We start from the raw sequence: 19232 nt of genomic DNA, 5'->3' as shown, positions 1-19232 counted from the left end.
AAGTTTGAAGTAAATTACTTTTAATACAATTTTTAAAAAATAAATCACCTGTGTATTTATACTAAAACAATTGTCCGCCTCAGGCTCAGCGAATATCGGTGACTACTAACTTCAACTTCGTCTCAGTTATTATTTAAATAATATTGGCTGGCATTTTTTCATGGTATATCAGATATATTCTATTCAGCTAGCATGATACTGAAAGAGTTGAACACCAGTTCAATATCATTCTAGCTGAATGGAATATATCTGATATACCATGAAAAAATGCCAGCTAATATTATTATTATACATACACGCGCTTCATATCAGCATTCTCGAAGGCCAATGCTAGCTTACCCACAAGTTGGTGCGGCAATAAAGTTGCCTACAGCCGCTATAGCGTTCATCAGTAGCACAGGCTAGTGACTGAGAAACTAAGATTTCTGTCCCAAGACTTTTTCCACGCATGTTTGTCACAGCATTTTTCACTCAGACTTACAGTAAGTATTCATTTCCCGATGTAATTTACTTCATTAATTTTAAAATCAACATCGACAACTACACACAACAGCGCGACCTGGCAGCCAAAATTCTCTCAAAATCTTCTACTTTTAATGAAGCAAACCTCAAGGCCACGTTTGTTTACAAACTGTCACAGTCACTCGCTAGCTCAGAAGTTTTTCATCTCCGATGTGTCTCTTTTCCAGTTTTTCGATCTCCGTTAGTATGTTTTTTTCTTGTAAATATGCGTGAAGAATATATAATGAAATTTTGGTAGCCTTTCGGGTGTTCAGTGCATCTTCGGTTTCAGTTTTTAGTTTATTTATTTAGTCCTTAATTATCGCATAGCTATACCTAGCAGTAGCACTGGATTAGCCTCATCTTTTCTCTTTCCCAGCAGACAAAGAAATGATTGTGTGTATGCGCAGCAGAAAAGTTGTCACTGGATATTCACGAGCTCTGACATGTGACGTCATGTTGTCTTGATAACGTGCAATATTGTAATAATATTGCACACTCGCTCTCCACTGGGGAGAGTGGCGTAATACATGGAGGATAACCAATATGATAATATTGCGTGCCATCAATAAGCCCACTAGAAAGGAATAGAATACGTTTTTGTTCCATGGAAAAAGTGGCCCATATGAATAATAAATCACCAATATTCACTTTGCCTTCAACGAATAATTGTTAAATATCATTAATCTTGTTAATATCTTCAACAATAAGCAACCAATTATGGAAAAGTTTATTACCTTAACCAAACAGGTTTTTGTCCTACAAACTCTTCAAATATTCTTCAGATGACTTTTTAAATTAGCAGCTTCAAAGAGCTATATGAGGCAAATAAGTCTGCAAAGACAAAACAGTTACCCAGTACTGGAAATATAATCCTCTCAGTATACTGAATGAGCTTCAATCTTCCTTTGTGTTCATTACCACTCCACCAGGTGGCAATAGTAGGGCTTTCTATAAATACCCCTTGTACTAAATCTGGATCAGAGCAGCTCAGACTAGTAGGTAACATTTCAGAAAGCGAGTGAGGGCTTAAATAAGAAACACTAAGCCTTGTGTGGAGCAGATTTCATCATAAAACAAATTAAACTGTTAAATAGAAGTCCATGGAAGGCAACGTGTCCCTGATTTTTTTTTTGCGGTTATGCATCATTCTAATTCAGTTGTAACGTGTGTAATATTGTAAAAGTGCAATTCGATGACGAAGGGCGCAATCAGAGAACACAGTGGGCACTGTCTTAAACTGGACACTCAGTATATACAGTAACTGAACCTAAGAAAAATTTCCAAGTTGCCTTCAGACAAAATGTCCTTTAACTGTTTTTGTTGCAAATTAAAATCTCCAAAAATCACTATCCAACAACAGGGCTCTCAGCCGCTCATGAGGAAGTGAATTATTTAAAAAAATCAACCACAGTGCTGCATCTCCTCATGCGCGGCCTGATAACAGTTTGTGCTCTTCAGCAGCCCTGAGTGCTGTAGTTCAGAGGGAAGGTCAAGTAGGCAGTACTGAAGCTCATCTCATCCTCAGTATCAGAGCTCACAATCTTCATCTCCATCCTCCTGCCTGGTGTAGAGGAACGCTTCTTTCTCAGGGGATGTGTCATCCCGGTTAGTACTTGTGGATTTACACACACCAGGCTCTTTGTCTGGACGGGAATAAGTCGGAGCAACTTCTGAGCTGTGGTGTATTCCATAGCTAAAGTAGATAATAAAACCTGGGAAGTAATGAGTGATCAAGAATGAAAAGGTGTGTTACTGAGGCCATTATTTAAATCCTTTTACACAATTTTTCAAAGTTACAAATCAATTATAATTTAATTAAAATACAATTCTTAACCAAAAACGGCCAAGAATGTACAGTACTGTGCAAAAGTCTTATGGTGATGATACACGGGGCAACTTTTTGGGCAATGTTGCCGAGCAATGTTGCTGGGCAATTGCGTTTTGACTCTTTTCTATTGAGATTGGGCAACATTGTTTCTTTCTGAATGGTTTTGATAATCTCTGGCAACTTTTTGAGATAAGCCAATCAGAATGCGAGTATCGAGTCATGTGACCTCCGGTGAGGTTCGGATCAGAAATTTCAAACAAATATGGTGGCCGCTCAGTGTCAGTGGAGTGAAGAGATGGAGAGACTCCTCATCTGTTTTTACACCGGTAAGTTGTTATTTTAATATTCTATTTGGTGAGGAATTTACCTCACCAAAGCTCTAAAAAACGACAGCTTGATTAAATGGTCACAGCAAAAATTAAGACATCGATTTTTTTTAGCTAACTGTAAACTGCCGTTGCTAACTGTTGTTGCCCATTGTTAGTTGCCCTGAAAAGTTGCCCTGTGTCTCACCTAGTTGCCCGTTGCCAGCAACATTGCTCGGCAACATTGCCCAAAAAGTTGCCCCGTGTATCATCACCATTAGGCACACGTAAAGAAATGCTGTAGACCAAAAATAGCTTTAAAAACAACAAACAAACAAACAAACTATAAAACAGCAGTAAGCCATAATAAATTAAACAAAGTCAATATTTGGTGTGAGACAACCCTTTGCTTTATATATACACAATGAGGGGTGGCGCTGTTCAATGGCGACACGCAGCAGCAGTTGTGCGCGTTAAGTTTGTTTGTTTGCTTTTTCTAATGATTGTGTGTGATTACTAACAGTTCATTGTCAGTTTTAAATTTTATATGTCATACGTTTTTTTCGGAAACAATGACTCCCCTCAAGCTGAGTGGTTTTCTGCTCTTTCTGACACTTTTTGGTCACTTTTTGCGGGTGTTGTGTTTGGATTGCCACCTCCGTTACAATTGGGAGTTTCTACTGCTACTCCGGGATACAGGAGGAGGAATCGTGGACCCAGCTGGAGTCTTCCCATCGGAGATCATCGGGCATGATCCTTCCAGGGGAGACCAGGGGACAAGGCCGACAAGGGCGAGGAGAAGAGGTAGCCGCAGTGGGGTCCGCCAGAGGCTCAAAAGACAGGGTCACCGGAGGATCCCTCTCCCCTCGATAATCCTCGCCAATGTACAATCCCTCCGGAGTAAGGTGGATGAACTCCAAGCAAATGTTAGATTCATATCGGACTATAGGAATGCCTGCCTTATTGCACTGACTGAGACGTGGCTCAAGGAGCAGGATCTCCAGCCCGACTTGGAAATCGATGGTTTTGGAGTACCGTTGCGACTTGACAGGGACCTGGCAGCAACAGGAAAATCGCTTGGTGGTGGTCTGTGCTTGTATGTTAATAAGAACTGGTGCAACACAGTTGCGGTCAGAGAAACTGTGTGCGCCCGTGACATTGAACTTATGTCTGTCTCTCTCCGTCCTTACTACTTGCCGAGAGAGTTTCCACAAATATTTGTCACACTTGTTTACATTCATCTGAGGGCGAACGCTGATATTGCATCTAGGGTAATAGCACAGACGGTGCAAAGGCTGCAAAGCATCGCCCCTGATGCGCCGAATTTTATAATGGGCGACTTTAATCATTGTAGGATTGGAAAGTCGCTAAGTAACTTTTCTCAATACGTCACCTGTCCTACAAGACATATGAAATGTTTAGACCTTTGCTATGGGACAGTTAAAAGAGCCTACACGTCCTTTAGTAGAGCTCCGCTCGGTTCGTCCGACCATAATGTTATTTGGTTCCGGTTTACAAAACTGTCCTGAGGAGAACAAAACCTGAGCGACGTTTGGTTCCGGTCTGGTCTGAGGAATCCACACAGGAATTATTGGACTGTTACTCATGCACTGACTGGGATTTATTCAAGGAATCATGTTCTAACTTGGATGAACTTGTTGAGACTGTTTCTGCTTATATAAGTTTCTGTGAAAATGAAATAATTCCTAAAAAGGCCATCTTCATTTTTCCAAATAACAAACCATGGGTGTCAAAATCCTTTAAGAGTATTATTAATCAAATGAATATTAGCTTTAATCAGGGGGATATCACCATCTATAAAGATTTGCAGAAGCAAGTTAAGAGGGAGCTCAAATTAGCCAAACTTAAATATAAAGTTGAATCCCTATTGAGTAGTGGCAAGTCACGCCCTGCTTGGGATGGTGTGAAGTCAATGATGGGCTTGCAATCCAATCATAAAAAAGTCCTCTCTTTTGATGGCAAGACAGATTCTCAGCTTGTAGATGATTTGAACACCTTTTATAACCGTTTTGATATTTATGATTTTACTCAGGAATTGTCTGTGTACAGGGAACTAGGTGCAGAGCAACCTGTTGCCATCACTATTGATAAGGACAGAGTTTATAAAGGTCCTTAGGGGGGTGAAAGAAAGGAAGAGCCCTGGTCCAGACAATATTGGTGGCCATCTTCTTAAAAGCTGTGCAGAGCCACTGTCTGACATATTTGCTTTCATCTTTAATAAGTCTCTCCAATCACATCAGGTTCCTCACCTTTGGAAAGAGTCAGTGATTGTGTCCGTACCCAAGACTAAAGGACCTAAATCACTAAATGATTTTAGACCAGTGGCCCTCACATCCCTTATTATGAAAGCTTTTGAGAAAATTATTAAACAGGAAATTTTGGATATAATTCATCCCCAACTTGACCCCTTACAATTTGCCTATAGGGCAGGTAGGGGGGTTGAGGACGCTACAGGTAGCCTGCTTAATACAGTTCTTAACCACTTGGAAGGTGCAAAGAAATTTGCACGTTTATTGTTTATTGATTTTTCATCAGCTTTTAATTGTATTCAACCTCACATTTTAGCAGACAGACTTTTATAGACACACAACATTAACCCAGGGCTTATAGCCTGGCTAGTTGACTTTTTAACCTCCAGATCCCAAAGGGTTAAAGTAAATGGTGTCCTATCTGGTAATCTCTTATCCTCTACTGGCTCCCCCCAAGGATGTGTCCTCTCCCCTCTCCTCTTTGTTTTATATACAAATGAATGCCGTTCCCAATATGATGGAAGTCAGATTTTTAAATTTGTGGATGACTCTGTTATTGTCTCTCTTCTGGATGAAAGTGTGATTGAACATGGACCAGTAGTGAAGGATTTCAGCGATTGGTGTAAGTGCTCCTTTTTAAACATAAATGTCTCCAAGACCAAAGAATTAGTCATTGATTTTAGGAAAAAGTGCCCCCCTCTTCCGTCTACTACCATAGATGGTCAACTTGTCGAGATAGTACAAGAGTACAAGTACCTTGGCACAATAATTGACAGCAAGTTATGTTTTGAATCACACTCTGAGGCTGTATGTGCCAAAGCCCATCAGCGCATGTACTTTTATCGCAAATTGAGAAATTTTAACATTGATCCCACTTTTATGAGAATGTTTTATTCCTGTTTTATTGAGTCTGTTTTAACCTTCTGTTTTATCTGCTGGTTTGGTTGTTTGTCTATGAGAAACAAAAACAGACTAGAGAGCATTGTCAAGACATGTAGCAAGATTGCTGGCATCAACTTCCCCACTCTCTCCCACATCTATTCAAACAGAGTGGCAAAGGTGGCCCAATCTATTGCAGCTGATTCTAGCCACCCCTTGTCTTGCCAGTTCAAGCTACTCCCCTCAGGCCGCAGGTACTCCATGCCCAGATGTAGGTCAAATAGACTCAGGAATTCTTTTATCCCATCTTCCATCTCCATTTTAAATAATTTGTCTGAATTATTTTAAATGTATTTTTTTTTTTAGTTTTATTTATTACTGTGTTTTAGTATTGTGGGTATTTTATGTTTTTGCTGTATTTTTGTGTGTCTTGTCCTGTCTGCTGGCTGCACAAATAATTGCCCCTTGGGGACAATAAAGTTACCTTTGACCCCTTTGAGTGCAGTTTTATAAGGAATTGAGCTGTAGGCTTTACTGAGCATCTTGCAGAACCAGCCACAGTTCTTCTGGACACTTTGTCACACTTGCTTCTTAATTTTGCACCAAACCCAGTAGCCTTCATTATATATTTTTAAATCTGAAAAGTGGTCTCTGATGAAATATGCTGCTCAGCTACAAACATTCTTTCCCTGTTACATTTAATTTTGTGCTGGAAAATGAACGTTTGGAACTTTACAATGTTTTTGGACTGACTCGATAATGTAGAAGTCATAAAATAGAAATCAATAACAAAGTTTGCATGAAAAACAAACAAACAGGGTGCCTAAGACTTTTGCGCAGTACTGTAGTTTTACAAATTTCCTGATTAGAATGTTTCTCTTTATGTATAATAAAATCACACATACCGATGCACATCCACAAAGCAAAGCGCATCCATGTCCCCCTGTCCAGCTGCATCATTAGATACACATTAACAAACATACTAACCACAGGGAGGAAGGGTAAAAGAGGCACCTGTCAGGCAAAATGTAAAATCATTAAAGTGATGCATGCAGAAGTGATATTTAATAATATCAGTATTACTAGATTTGTAACATAATTCTCAAGTTGTGTCAACACCATTCTTGGAAAAGCCAAAATCACTCACTCAGCCAACAAACATTGGTAAAATCCGGCACTCTGGGAATTAACCGTCCATTTTGGCAGGGTTGTTTATAATGTCTAAGGCTACATCCACACGACAACGGCAACGAGATGTTATTTAAAAATATATCGCGTCCAAATGGGCAACGATTAGTAAAATATCAGGTCCATATGGCAACGCAACGCTTGCTGAAAACGATGCAATACACATGCCACACCTCTAGGGGCGCTGTAAGACGGTCCCTTCGGAGACACCAAAACAATAGAAGAAGTAAGGACGCATGCGCATAAACTATTATGCGCGAGACTTCATATTAGCCACAAAGTCAGGAAAATCTGTTCGTAAAATTACATTATAATGACCAAATACAATGAAAAGTATTTTTCCAGTCTCACCTGTGAAAGGTAATCCCATGTGATCTCGTTTGGACGGCATACCTGTTGGTACAGTTAAATGCAGCTAATCTTTATTCTCCGCTTTGACCTATCCAATATGGCGGCGAGGATGACGTATGATTCTACGCGGAAGGCAGCGTCTTTAATGGTCCGGAATAAATTGAATGCTACACGTTGATGGATTAATTTGTTGTTTCTCACCTGTGAAAGGTAATCCCATGTGATCTCGTTTGGACGGTAAACCTGTTGGTACAGTTAAACGCAGCACATGAATCTTTATTCTCCGCTTTGACCCATCCAATATGGCGGCGAGGATGACGTATGATTCTACACGGAAGGCGGCGTCTTTAATGGTCTGGAATAAATTGAATGCTACATGTTGATGGATTAATTTGCTCTTCTATGCCCTTTTTGAGGAATGTATTGTCGGACTTAAACCAACATCTGAAGAGGTGAGATCGCTCCTTTTTTTCCCTATTTTTGCTGGCGGGATTGACTCTGCCCTAAGGGCAGAGTCTCTCTCTCTCTCTCTCTCTCTCTCTCTCTCACTTTGCACCATTACACAATAAATATTCACAGTGAAAATATTTTGTAAGCGCGTTTCATGAACCAAGTTATAGGATTTGTTGACAACTCGCATCGAGTTCGTTACACTTCTACCTGGCGTGAAGCACTCACAGTCATGTGGTTGTGACATCATCGTAAACAAATCCGTTCTACTCATCCAGACGACTTCACAACGGCAACGTTGCCAGATCTTTCCATTCTGGAACCCGTTCTCAAAAAGATTGCGTTTTGGGCACCCAAAATGCCGGTGCCGTGTGGACGCCAGGCCTAAACGATAAGCAATTGTATCGGAGTCACCTGAATCCGTTGCTGTGTGGACAGGGCCTAAATAATACATATAAAGTCTCAGTCTGTCTCATTTCATCTACACATGTGCCACTTGGAGGTGGCACAGTGATGTAGTGGCTAGCACTGTCACCTCACAGCAAGAAGGTCCTGGGTTCGACCCCAGCAGCTGACGAGGGCCTTTCTGTGTGGAGTTTGCATGTTCTCCTCGTGTCTGCGTGGGTTTCCTCTGGGTGCTCTGGTTTCCCCCACAGTCCAAAGACATGCAGGTTAGGCTAATTGGTGGCTCTAAATTGACCATAGGTGTGAATGAGAATGGTTGTTTGTCCCTTTGTGTCAGCCCTGTAATGACCTGGTGACTTGTCCAGGGTGTACCCTGCCTCTTATCCATAGTCAGCTGGGATAGGCTCCAGATTGCCCATGACCCTGTACAGGATAAGCGGTCACGGATAATGGATGGATGTGCCATTTGGAGTACATGTCCTTACACATATCTTTTTATTGTCTTAATAGTTAGACTGATGCTTAGCTGGGTGCGCACGCACACATACACAAGTGAACTGCTTGTTGCAATGAAATAATTTAATAATTTATTAAGGGAAACACTGTTGTACAGTGAGTAGTGTTATCTGGTTTCCTCCACCTCTCAAAAACATGCTGGTACATTGATACATCTAAGGCCCTTCTTCTCTAAGGCCCTTGTACAGCCACCAAGGGCTTTAGAGGCACCAGTGATGACATTTTAACAGTCCATCGTTGGTGTGTCTCGGGCATTTAAACTTGGCAGAGCCCATCCCTCTCCAAGCTTGATCAATGGACAATTTAGAGTAGCCAGTTAGCCTAACTGCATGTCTTTGGACTGTGGGAGAAACCGGAGCACCCGGAGGAAACCCACGCTGACACTGGGAGAACATGCAAACTCCACACAGAAAGGCCCTCGTCAGCCGTGAGGTTTGAAACTGGAATCTTCTTGTTGTGAGAGGACAGCACTAACCACTACACCACCGTGCTGTCCCTGGAGTGACCCTATGTGTAAATGTGTGTGTGCATGGTGCACTGCAATGGACTGGAATCTCATCCGGGCTGCATTCCCACCTCCTATATACTGTTCCCAGGACAAACTTCAAATCCACCATGTGCCTGAACAGGATAAAGCAGTTACTGATGAATGAATGAATGAATGGTGGCGTAGAGTTCCAAAGTCCCTGGTTTGATCCTTAAATTTCTAAAACAGGCCACAAATTTCCAGCTTTATCTCTGTGTGATTCATACCTGTGTGACATCATGACACTTAAGATCAAAAATAGTGCAAATCTAAAGTGTAAAAATGTCAGGATCTGATTGCAAGTGGCTTGCTGGAGGGTTCAGATTTCCCCTCAATCGTGTAATTGTTCTTTGAAGGATAACAAGCAAACTACAATATTGTGCACAGCCTTACTCACCTTAAACGAGAGCTTGCTTTTACTCTCCGGTTGCCTCCAGATGATTAATGTGAGAAGAAGACACACTATGGCGATCACAACAAGGGTTGCTACGTTCCATCTGGCAGAACCACCCTGCATGGCCATGATGGAGAAAGTCAGGATGAGGAAACCTGCAGCCCACATTGAAAAAATGTCTTCAGGAATTTAAGTGTACTGGATACATTTGTGTGTGTGTGTGTGTGTGTGTGTGTACTCCTTGACATGCAGTTGAGTTTACTGTGCGACTACAAGCAGATCATCCTTAAAAACTAACATACTAACATCCAACAAAAACTAACATACTGTAAATCAACTAAAGTATGATGTGCTACTGAGGGGAAAAAAATAGGACAAAAATGATTAATATTAATTTGTCCATCATTCAAGTCCTACCAAGCAGACTTGCACAGACATTGACGGCAGAGCCAGAAAGGCCAGACGGCTCTGTGTTGTTAGGGAAAAGCAGCGTTTTGAAACTGAAGCGTTCCTCCATGCCAGGCAGAATGCCCATACTCGTAGTACTAAAGGATGCTCTCATCTCCATCTCCTCATGTGTGCTTGCCATCTGGTAGCCCTGATTGAGTTGCTCTGGTTGATACCTGCAACACAAAGGACTTTTACCCTGAAGGTTCCCCCCCACATACAGTGATCACATTTGAGCTAAGTCATTTCTCAGTATGTTTTCATCACTAATGGTGCCATTATTTGGTATAGCAGTATAATATAGTAGCATTATTGATATTAGATGCCAAATATTGACTTAAAACATGGCTTACCACTATTTCTTAGCAGTAGTAAACCGAAGGATTTTGTGTAAAACTTATAATATTATTCAGGGTACTACAGTATTTACTGATAAGTCAAAGCACACAAAAGATTTGACACAACTCACCTGAGCACCAGCACACATGCAGCAACCAAAGTGTAAGCCAGGAGCGTGCCGATAGACATAAGATCAACCAGATCCTTTAGGTCAAACAGGAAAGCCATGACAGCTGTGCAGGAGCAGAAAGAACATAGCCAAAAGCACACACACAGACACACAAGAAAAAAGTCAAACAGTACATCCTTTGTGGACAGAGATATTTGTGATTATTCTATCTACATTCACTGGATATGAGCAATCACGTGCTCTGATTGGCTATTCTACTACTAGGCTATCCATTCATATACTGTGAATAGAGAAAAACAAAATGGCGGCGCGTGTTGAACCAACCAAGGATGAAATAAAAACTCTACTCGAAAACAAAACCCCCAAAATTATCAAGTATTTAAAAGAAACAGAAATAGCTAAAAGAATATAGGTCCCTCCCCAATATCTCCTGTCCCACATTGCAGCCCAGTCAGTGGCGGTAATGCACCTTTAAGTTGGTTTGCCAACCGCCAAAAAACCCTAAAGAAGAAGAAAACCCTAAAAAAAAAAGCAACAAAATATGGAATAAAAGTATTTGAATGCGTCTTATTATTATTATTTTTATTATTATAGCATTTTTTCAAAAATTGCTAGTCATGTCGCCAATTTGTTTACATTCTAAGCAGAAATGATTGTCAGACATTTTGTATAGTTTTATTTATCGAATTTGCAAAAAAATAAAAATGCTCCGTTTCTCAAAATCCAGTGAATGTGGATAGGATAAAACAGTTATTCCACTCAATCTCGTCGTACATGGCTTATAGCCAACTCTGCGATACGTGCCTCGTCAACCATTAGCTCATGTACGACTCGATTTTGTGGAATATCTGTTAAATGTTTTTTTCAAAATGGGCGGCACGGTAGTGTAGTGGTTAGCACTGTCGCCTCACAACAAGAAGGTCCCGCGTTCAAGCCCAGTGGCCAGCGAGGGCCTTTCTGTGTGGAGTTTACATGTTCTCCCCATGTCTGCGTGAGTTTCCTCCGGGTGCTCCGGTTTCCCCCACAGTCCAAAAGACATGCAGGTTAGGCTAAATGGCTCTAAATTGACCGTAGGTGTGAATAAGAGTGTGAATGGTTGTTTGTCTCCGTCAGCCCTACGATGACCTGGCGACTTGTCCAGGGTGTACCCTGCCTTTCGCCCATAGTCAGCTGGGATAGGCTCCAGCTTGCCTGCGACCCTGTAGAACAGGATAAGTGGCTACAGATAATGGATGGATGTTTTTTCAAAAAAAAAAAAATTTGTGCTTTTTCTTACAGATTCCAGTTATTTCACACAGTTAAAACAAAATATAACACTGCAAATGATTGTGTTTTACAACAGCTTTTCACACAGCAAACTGAACAATATTTCTGGCTAAATATAAATATCTTTAAATAATCTTTCGACATCACCCAGTGTTTCTAGCAACATTTTAACCGAAGAAAGTCAATCATGTGAGTCCTTGTAAAGTTTCAATGTTTACACAGCCCACTAAAGACTACAAACCACAGGAAGACAGAATAGATGAATAATCAACCTTGTTGCTTTATCTCGGTTTTCATCTGTCTGTAATGTCATGGGACAATTTTCCATGCTACATAGTTTTCATAGAAGCATATTCTCTTTGGGTTAAAAGATATCTGATCATTCTTTGTGCAAAAAAAATGAAGTGTCTCTTGACCCTCAGTAAAGATTTAAACAACATCCATATAAAGGAAAGATATTATCTTCAAAAAAGGCTTGATTTTGAAAAAGTGGGAAGAAAAGGTGGCTACTAAAACCAAAACTACTTTATCAATCACTACCATGTCAAATTGCTCCTAAGATCTATGATGTCTGATACCAAATTATACCTGGAAGTGCAAGCTGGTTGATTGTGACTTGTCATGACTACCATAAATAGAAACCGCTCCTGTTCTAGAAAGGTCTAAATTCTCTGTTTATGGTGTAAACAATAACATGGTAACTATGACTACATTAGAGGACATTTTTCACTCTTCCTCTGGCGGGTGCTGCTCTTACCAGACAATACCCCTGCGGCCATCGTGGCAATGATGGGTGTTTTCCTCTTGCTCACACGTGCCAGGAAAGAGAAGAGGAGGCCATCTCGGGACATGGCATAGATAATACGAGGGAGTGGAAACATGGAACCCAGAAGACTGGGCATGGGAAAATAGGTGAGGGAAGGAGATAGGAGGTGTACATTATAACAAACCAAAACAGAAAGGGGGAGAAAAAAAAGTCTTTGCAGCAGTTGTAGGACACATGGAGTCTTCCATCATTTCAAATGTTTCAACACACAATCAAGGTTTCTGACTCCAGCAGAGAAACCCAATAGACTGCCAGTGCCTACTACAATCCCAATTCCAAAAATGTTGGGACGCTGTGTAAACTGTAAATAAAAAACAGAATGTGATAATTTGCAGATCATGGAAACCCTATATTTCACTGAAAATAGTACAAAGACAACATACCAAATGCTGAAACTGAGAAAGTTTATTTATTTTTTTTAATATATGCTCATTTTGAATTTGATGTCAGCAACATGTTTCAGAAAAGTTGGGACAGGGGTATGTTTACCACTGTGTTGCATCACCTCTACTTTTAACACTGTAAACATTTGGGAACTGAGGAGACCAACTGCTGTAATTTTGAAAGAGAAATGTTGTCCCATTCTTGCCTGATATACGGTTTCAGTTGCTCAACAGTTCAGGGTTTCCTCGGTCATATTTTGTGCTTCATAATGTGCCAAATGTTTTAAATGGTCTCAACTACAGGCAGGCCAGTTTAGCACCTGGACTATTTTACTACAGAGCCATGCAGTTTTAATATGTGCAGAAAGCGGTTTGGTATTGTCTTGCTGAAAGAAGGAAGGCCTTCCTTGTAAATTATTTTGTCTGGATGGCAACATATTGTTCTGAAACGTGTTTATATCATTCAGCATTACTGATGCCTTCCCAGATGTACAAGCTACCCATGTCATGTGCACTAATGCACCCTCATACCATCACAGATGCTGGCTTTTGAACTGTGCACTGATAACAAGCCGGATGTTCCCTCTCCTCTTTAGCTTGGAGGACATGGTGTCCATGATTTCTAAATAGAATTTCTACTTTTGATTCATCAGACCTCAGGACAATTTTCCACTTTACCTCAGTCCATCATAAAAGAGCTTGGGCCCAGAGAACGTGGTAGTGTTTCTGGATGCAGTAATGAACTGTTTTCACAGACAATGGTTTCCTGAAGTGTTCCTGAGCCCATACAGTGATTTCCACTACAGACACATGTCTGCTTTTAATGCAGTGTTGCCTGAGGGCCTGAAGATTACAGGCATCCAATGTCAGTTTTCAGCCTTGTCTCTTGCATACAGAGATTTCTCCAGATTCTCAGAATCTTTTAATGACATGATGTCCCATAGATGATGTGATCCCCAAATTCTTTGCAATTTTACATTGAGGAACGTTATTCTTAAATTGTTGCACTGTTTGCCCACGCAGTCTTTCACAGAGCGCTGAACCCCTCCCCATCTTTACTTCTGACAGACTCTGCCTGTCTGGGATGCTCTTTTTATACCCAATCATGCTACTGATCTGTTTCCAATTAACCAATTTTTTTTAAGCATTGCATAACGTTTTCAGTCTTTTGTTGCCCCTGTCCTAACTTTTCTGAAATGTGTTGCTAACATCAAATTCAAAATGAGCATATATATTTTCAAAAAACAATAACATCTCAGTTTTTTCAGTTTTTTCAGTTTTTCTTTGTACTATTTTCAATGAAATATAGGGTTTCCATGATTTGCAAATCTTCACATTCTGTTTTTATTCATGTTTTACACAGTGTCCCAACTTTTTTGGAATTGGGGTTGTCCACATGAGATACTGCATGCACTATGACAGTCAGCTCAAAAGGACAGCTGAATTGAGTCTCAAACTCTGGGCCAAGGCAATGTTAGTAGTATGAAGAGCCTTTCTCACCTGCCAAAAAGCCAGATGTTAGAGTAGAAAGTAAGGGTTTTTTTGTTTTTGGGTTGATTTCAGCCATATATTTGAAGATCAGCTTATCATCTACCATCGCCCATAAGACCCGGGGTGTTGGGAACATGGCACCAATCAGGCTAGCATAACAGATTGGGGAGGAGACCAAGCCATGCCATGCATGTGAAAGAGTGACAAATTACATTCCCTGTCCTATGGCACAGTGCATTTATAGTCAATGATGAAACCCAAACAGCAGACAAACACCACTGTGGTTTCATCAGAATAAGCAGTGAGCAAAGAGACACACAGTTTAGTGCACTTAATCATACTTTTCTTTTCATAGGAAATAAAACTGTGATTAGCTAGCTCAGAAGACAGAGACAAAAACATTCAAAACATTATATTCAAAACATAAAACTAGTATTTATGAGAATTTATACCATCATGCAAGAAATGCATTATAAAATGTTATTAATTTATGAACAGACATGTTTTTAAAATGTGTAGTACAAAACATTTTATATAAGAAGTATTATAAACCAATAGAGAAATCAACTTAGCTTAAATAAAGAAGAAATAGTTAAGTACTATGATGTATATTTTTAGCAAGGGGGTTTTATATATACACCCAACCACAGACAAATATACACATGCAATGCCATGAATGCATACACACGGCACAGTGACAGATCACTACCTCCCACTTTCTGTTCCAATCATGTTCATGTGTAATGAGATTTTAGAAGACTGTTAATAAGTTTACTCCAAATTAATGTTGAATTAAAGGTTCCGTGTGTTGCCAGTTTTAATATTATGCATCAGTTCCTATTTCGGAAACAGAAGAGAACGAGGGCAAGGAAGTGGTGCAGAACTGAACTTTGCTTTTCATACAACAACCATTTCCATGTGTATAAGCTTACTGTAGCTTCATGCTTACCTGGTGGAGAGGGCACACAGAGAGCCTACAGCCACTGTGTAGGTGGCTCCCTCCCAACCTACATATTTAAAAGCCACAGGAATTGGGCTTTTTCTGTCCAGTATGTAGTATGGCATCATCATAGTGAGAGCAGCTGACACACCAAAGTAGGCGAAAAAGCAGATGAAGAGAGAGGAGACGATGCCGATGGGGATGGCCCGTTGAGGATTCTTCACCTCCTCACCTAGGAGATATTTAAGTGATCTTTGTGCAAAAAGTGCAATGTCCTCACTGGCGTCATACGGCATGGAACAGTACAATGAGTTCTCAATTATTTCAAATGAATGACTCACTGACAAAAGGGAGACCTGGAAAGTTGTTACACAAATTGGTTCAACCATAAATAATGTACATATTGCAAATACAGACAGAAATGTTCCCAGCTCAACTTCTGAGAAAAAAAAAAAAACTGTCATACATACTGACTGCAGGCATCAAATAACATTTTGTTTTGCCAAGAAATTAGAATTGAAGCATTTGAACTATGTCCTTGTAAAAGGTCTCAGGGAGAGTAGGCATCCTATAGAGCTATTCTATAAAAGGTAGACAAATTTTAAAAAACAAACAAACAAACAAAAACCCCTCATCAAATCAAACTGTCATGCTTCAATATGCTTTCAAATATTAATACCTAAAAACATGCTTTGTGCTTTATATAATGACAACTGGTCTGTGAATCCAGCTTGATGAGAATGTTACAGTACACACACACACACACAAAAAAAAAATCCTGGATCAAGTTCACATTTTACTTAATGGATCATACTCTATAATTAATTAACATGTCAGTAATTCATTTTATGTCCCTTTGACAGATCATGTTTTCTCAGTGCTCATATTTCTGCTCATGTTCTTGGCATTTCAGTTTTCCACAATTAAATCATCATCATCATCATCATCAGTAGTGGCATCTGCAACATGTAGTCCGAGGGAGGTTTTTTTTTTAAAAAACAGATTTTACATTTAGTACTGTGTATTTTCTGGCTCTGGTTTACGGCCTGACTGTGCTCACTGCATTTAGTATGAAATATTGGAAAAGACTGTTGCTGCCAAAAAAAAAAAATCATCCCACATAGGAATGGCTTCCTGCTTTTAAGGAGGAGGGTTGGAGGACAGGAGTATGAACCAGACCCAAACTCAGTAGTATGCTCTGGGGAGGAGGACATGCCCTGGCAAACATAAACCCAATTCCACCAATCAGAGCTTAAACCACAGGGGCATGAACATAGCTGAATGCAAAATACAGGGCTATGGGGAAATAAGTGCTGGAGAAAATGATAGCTAAAAGCCTGAATAAGTGTTAAAAGAAAGGGAACTTGTGCAGAACAATATAAATGTTTAGTGTGGAGCTAACCAGCCATAATTCAAAAACAATTGAACAACATGCTGCGTCATAGATTTGAACTTAGTTAAGTGCTACTGAGCCTGTTTTTGAAAAACAAACAAACAAAACACATTAGGCGTTTCCGCTTCCACTCACTACCTTATACACTTACTCACCTGTTGTGGCAATGCAGTCAAACCCAACAAAAGCATAGAAGCAGGTAGCAGCTCCCGAGAGGACTCCGGTGAAGCCAAATGGCATAAATCCACCCACTCCCAAGCTCTCAGCTGATTCCTTTACCTCTGTTGTACTTTTCAGAGAGGAGAAGTGAGAACAAAGAAAACATTATTATTATGTTAAATATAATTAGTTTTGCTTCATAGCAATATATGGTCAGAAGGTTGATTAACTTTCTATAACAACAGCTCTGACAGTAGTGCCAGCTCCAAGACAAATCAAAGAATTGTTTTAATGCACTTGTTATAACATGCTATCATTTCAGGACAAGCAGGATTTTATAGTATTTTTGTTTTATTAACTAAAAAGTGACGGGGAAATAAGAGAAGCTGGTGAGGGGGCAACTCCTTATACCTGCTACAATATCCAGTACCAGTCAAAAGTTTGGACACACCTACTCATTCAAAAGTTCTTCTGTATTTGAATGATTTTCTACATTGTAGAACAATACTGAAGACATCAAAACTATGAAATAACACATGGAACATATCTGGGATTATGTGGTAAACAAAAAAACAAAAACAAAATATGGTTCATATTTTAGATTCTTCAAAGTAGCCAGTGTTTACCTTGATGACGCTTTGCACACTATTGGCATTATCTTAACCAGCTTCATGAGGTAGTCACCTGGAGTGCTATTCAATTAACAGGTGCCTCATCCAAAGTAATTAGTAGAATTGTTTTCCTTTTTAATGTGTTTGAGATCAAACAGTAAATAGTATATAATAAAAATACAGTAAATAGCCCTATTCCACAACTGTAGTAGTCCATATTATGTCAAGAACCGCTCAACTAAGTAAAGAGAAATTACCATCATTACTTTGTCATAAAGTGTCTTAATTTTAAAAAATATAATAATAATAATAATAATAATAATAATAATAATAAAAAACATTGAATTAGAAGGTGTGTCCAAACTTTTAACTTGTACTGTAAGTGATGATGCATAGCGTATGATGTGTCATTCTTTAATAAATAAATGAAAAAATTATAATCCTTCACTGGTCACTGCAGTATATAAGAGGTATTGGAAAACAAGTAACTTTGGGTTGGTAATGGCCCTCTACTTCACACTGGGTTGCATCACACCAACCCATTCATTATTTTCTTATAACAGCACACCCTGTTGCATTTTATTTCTTATATAGCCATCAAAATGACAATATGAGAACAGTTTCCACTGGGAAAAAGGTCACAGGAAAAAAAAAAAGTTACAATACCCTACTACAAGGGCAGTATCCCATAAACCCAGCACTAAATGTCTACTATCAACATGAAAATAGCTTTAAAGTTGATGATAAACCTGCTGTACTGGGAAGGACAACAGAAAGGATCAGCTTCTGCATGCTGCTCACTTGAAGCCTGAGGAATCGGTGGCATTGAGAATCTCATCAGGATTCACTTGCCAGTTCTTGAGCGTGCCTTTGACCAGGCCTGATACTACTATGAACAGCAGCACCAGGATATTGATGCAGGTGAAAATCTTAGTGACCATGGCTGACTCCTTCACTCCAAAGGCCAGCAAGCCTGTGTTTACAAAAAAAATTTTTTTTTTAATTTCAAAAATCATATAATCCAATTCCTTGTGCTGCACAGACATAACCCTAATCATAATAACCGCAGAAATTCCGTAAATTACTTATGAAATAAACCTACACAGTATGTTTTTGTGTAAACTGTATTTGTATTACTGTACATGTCTAATTACAGCTGATTAGCCAGTGAAGTACCTGTAAGAGACAGAATGATGGCCACTGCGAACAGATCCGGGTACTCAGCCAACACACCCGGGACCTTCATGCTCATATACTGACGACAGAACACCTCAATTTGGTTGTTGATCAGCTCATCAAATGTAGCGCTCCAGGCACGAGCTACACTGGATGTGCCTTTCCAATGAGCAAAGAATGAGAGAAGGGGCAATAAAATTATGCTACATGGAAACTATTCAAATAATGCAAAATGTTTTTTTTATAAGGCTAAATTAATGAGAGCTCAGACTCAACCTATGTCCAGGAAAACAGAATGTAAAATAAAACATTAGCCTAAATGCAACTTTTAAGTTGTTTTATACACTCACAGGCCACTTTAATAGGAACACCTGTACCCCTGCGCATTTATGAAATTATTCAATCCACCAATCATGTGGCATTGCTATGCATCAAATAATGCAAATACAGGTCAA

At 39.7% G+C, this 19232-nt stretch overlaps 1 protein-coding gene across 2 annotated transcripts in view; it reads right to left on the bottom strand.

The window, feature by feature from the left end:
• Nucleotides 1-276: 276 nt before the first annotated feature.
• The window catches only part of slc7a1a (solute carrier family 7 member 1a), a 43488-nt gene continuing 24532 nt past the window's right edge, over nt 277-19232 (bottom strand). For both annotated transcript variants that reach the window (XM_060909510.1, XM_060909511.1), the window contains exons 3-12: nt 18778-18936; nt 18403-18574; nt 16987-17120; nt 15448-15670; nt 12556-12692; nt 10533-10635; nt 10034-10239; nt 9620-9771; nt 6692-6800; nt 277-2216 (exon numbers count right to left, since the gene is read on the bottom strand). In XM_060909510.1, coding sequence (XP_060765493.1) covers nt 2032-2216; nt 6692-6800; nt 9620-9771; nt 10034-10239; nt 10533-10635; nt 12556-12692; nt 15448-15670; nt 16987-17120; nt 18403-18574; nt 18778-18936 — 1580 coding nt within the window. In that variant the 3' untranslated portion in view covers nt 277-2031. The remainder of the gene's footprint in view (nt 2217-6691; nt 6801-9619; nt 9772-10033; nt 10240-10532; nt 10636-12555; nt 12693-15447; nt 15671-16986; nt 17121-18402; nt 18575-18777; nt 18937-19232) is intronic.

The sequence above is a fragment of the Neoarius graeffei genome, chromosome 25, assembly GCF_027579695.1.
Source record: "Neoarius graeffei isolate fNeoGra1 chromosome 25, fNeoGra1.pri, whole genome shotgun sequence".
NCBI classification, from domain to species: Eukaryota; Metazoa; Chordata; class Actinopteri; order Siluriformes; family Ariidae; genus Neoarius; species Neoarius graeffei.
This window is presented reverse-complemented; position numbering and strand designations above follow the sequence as displayed.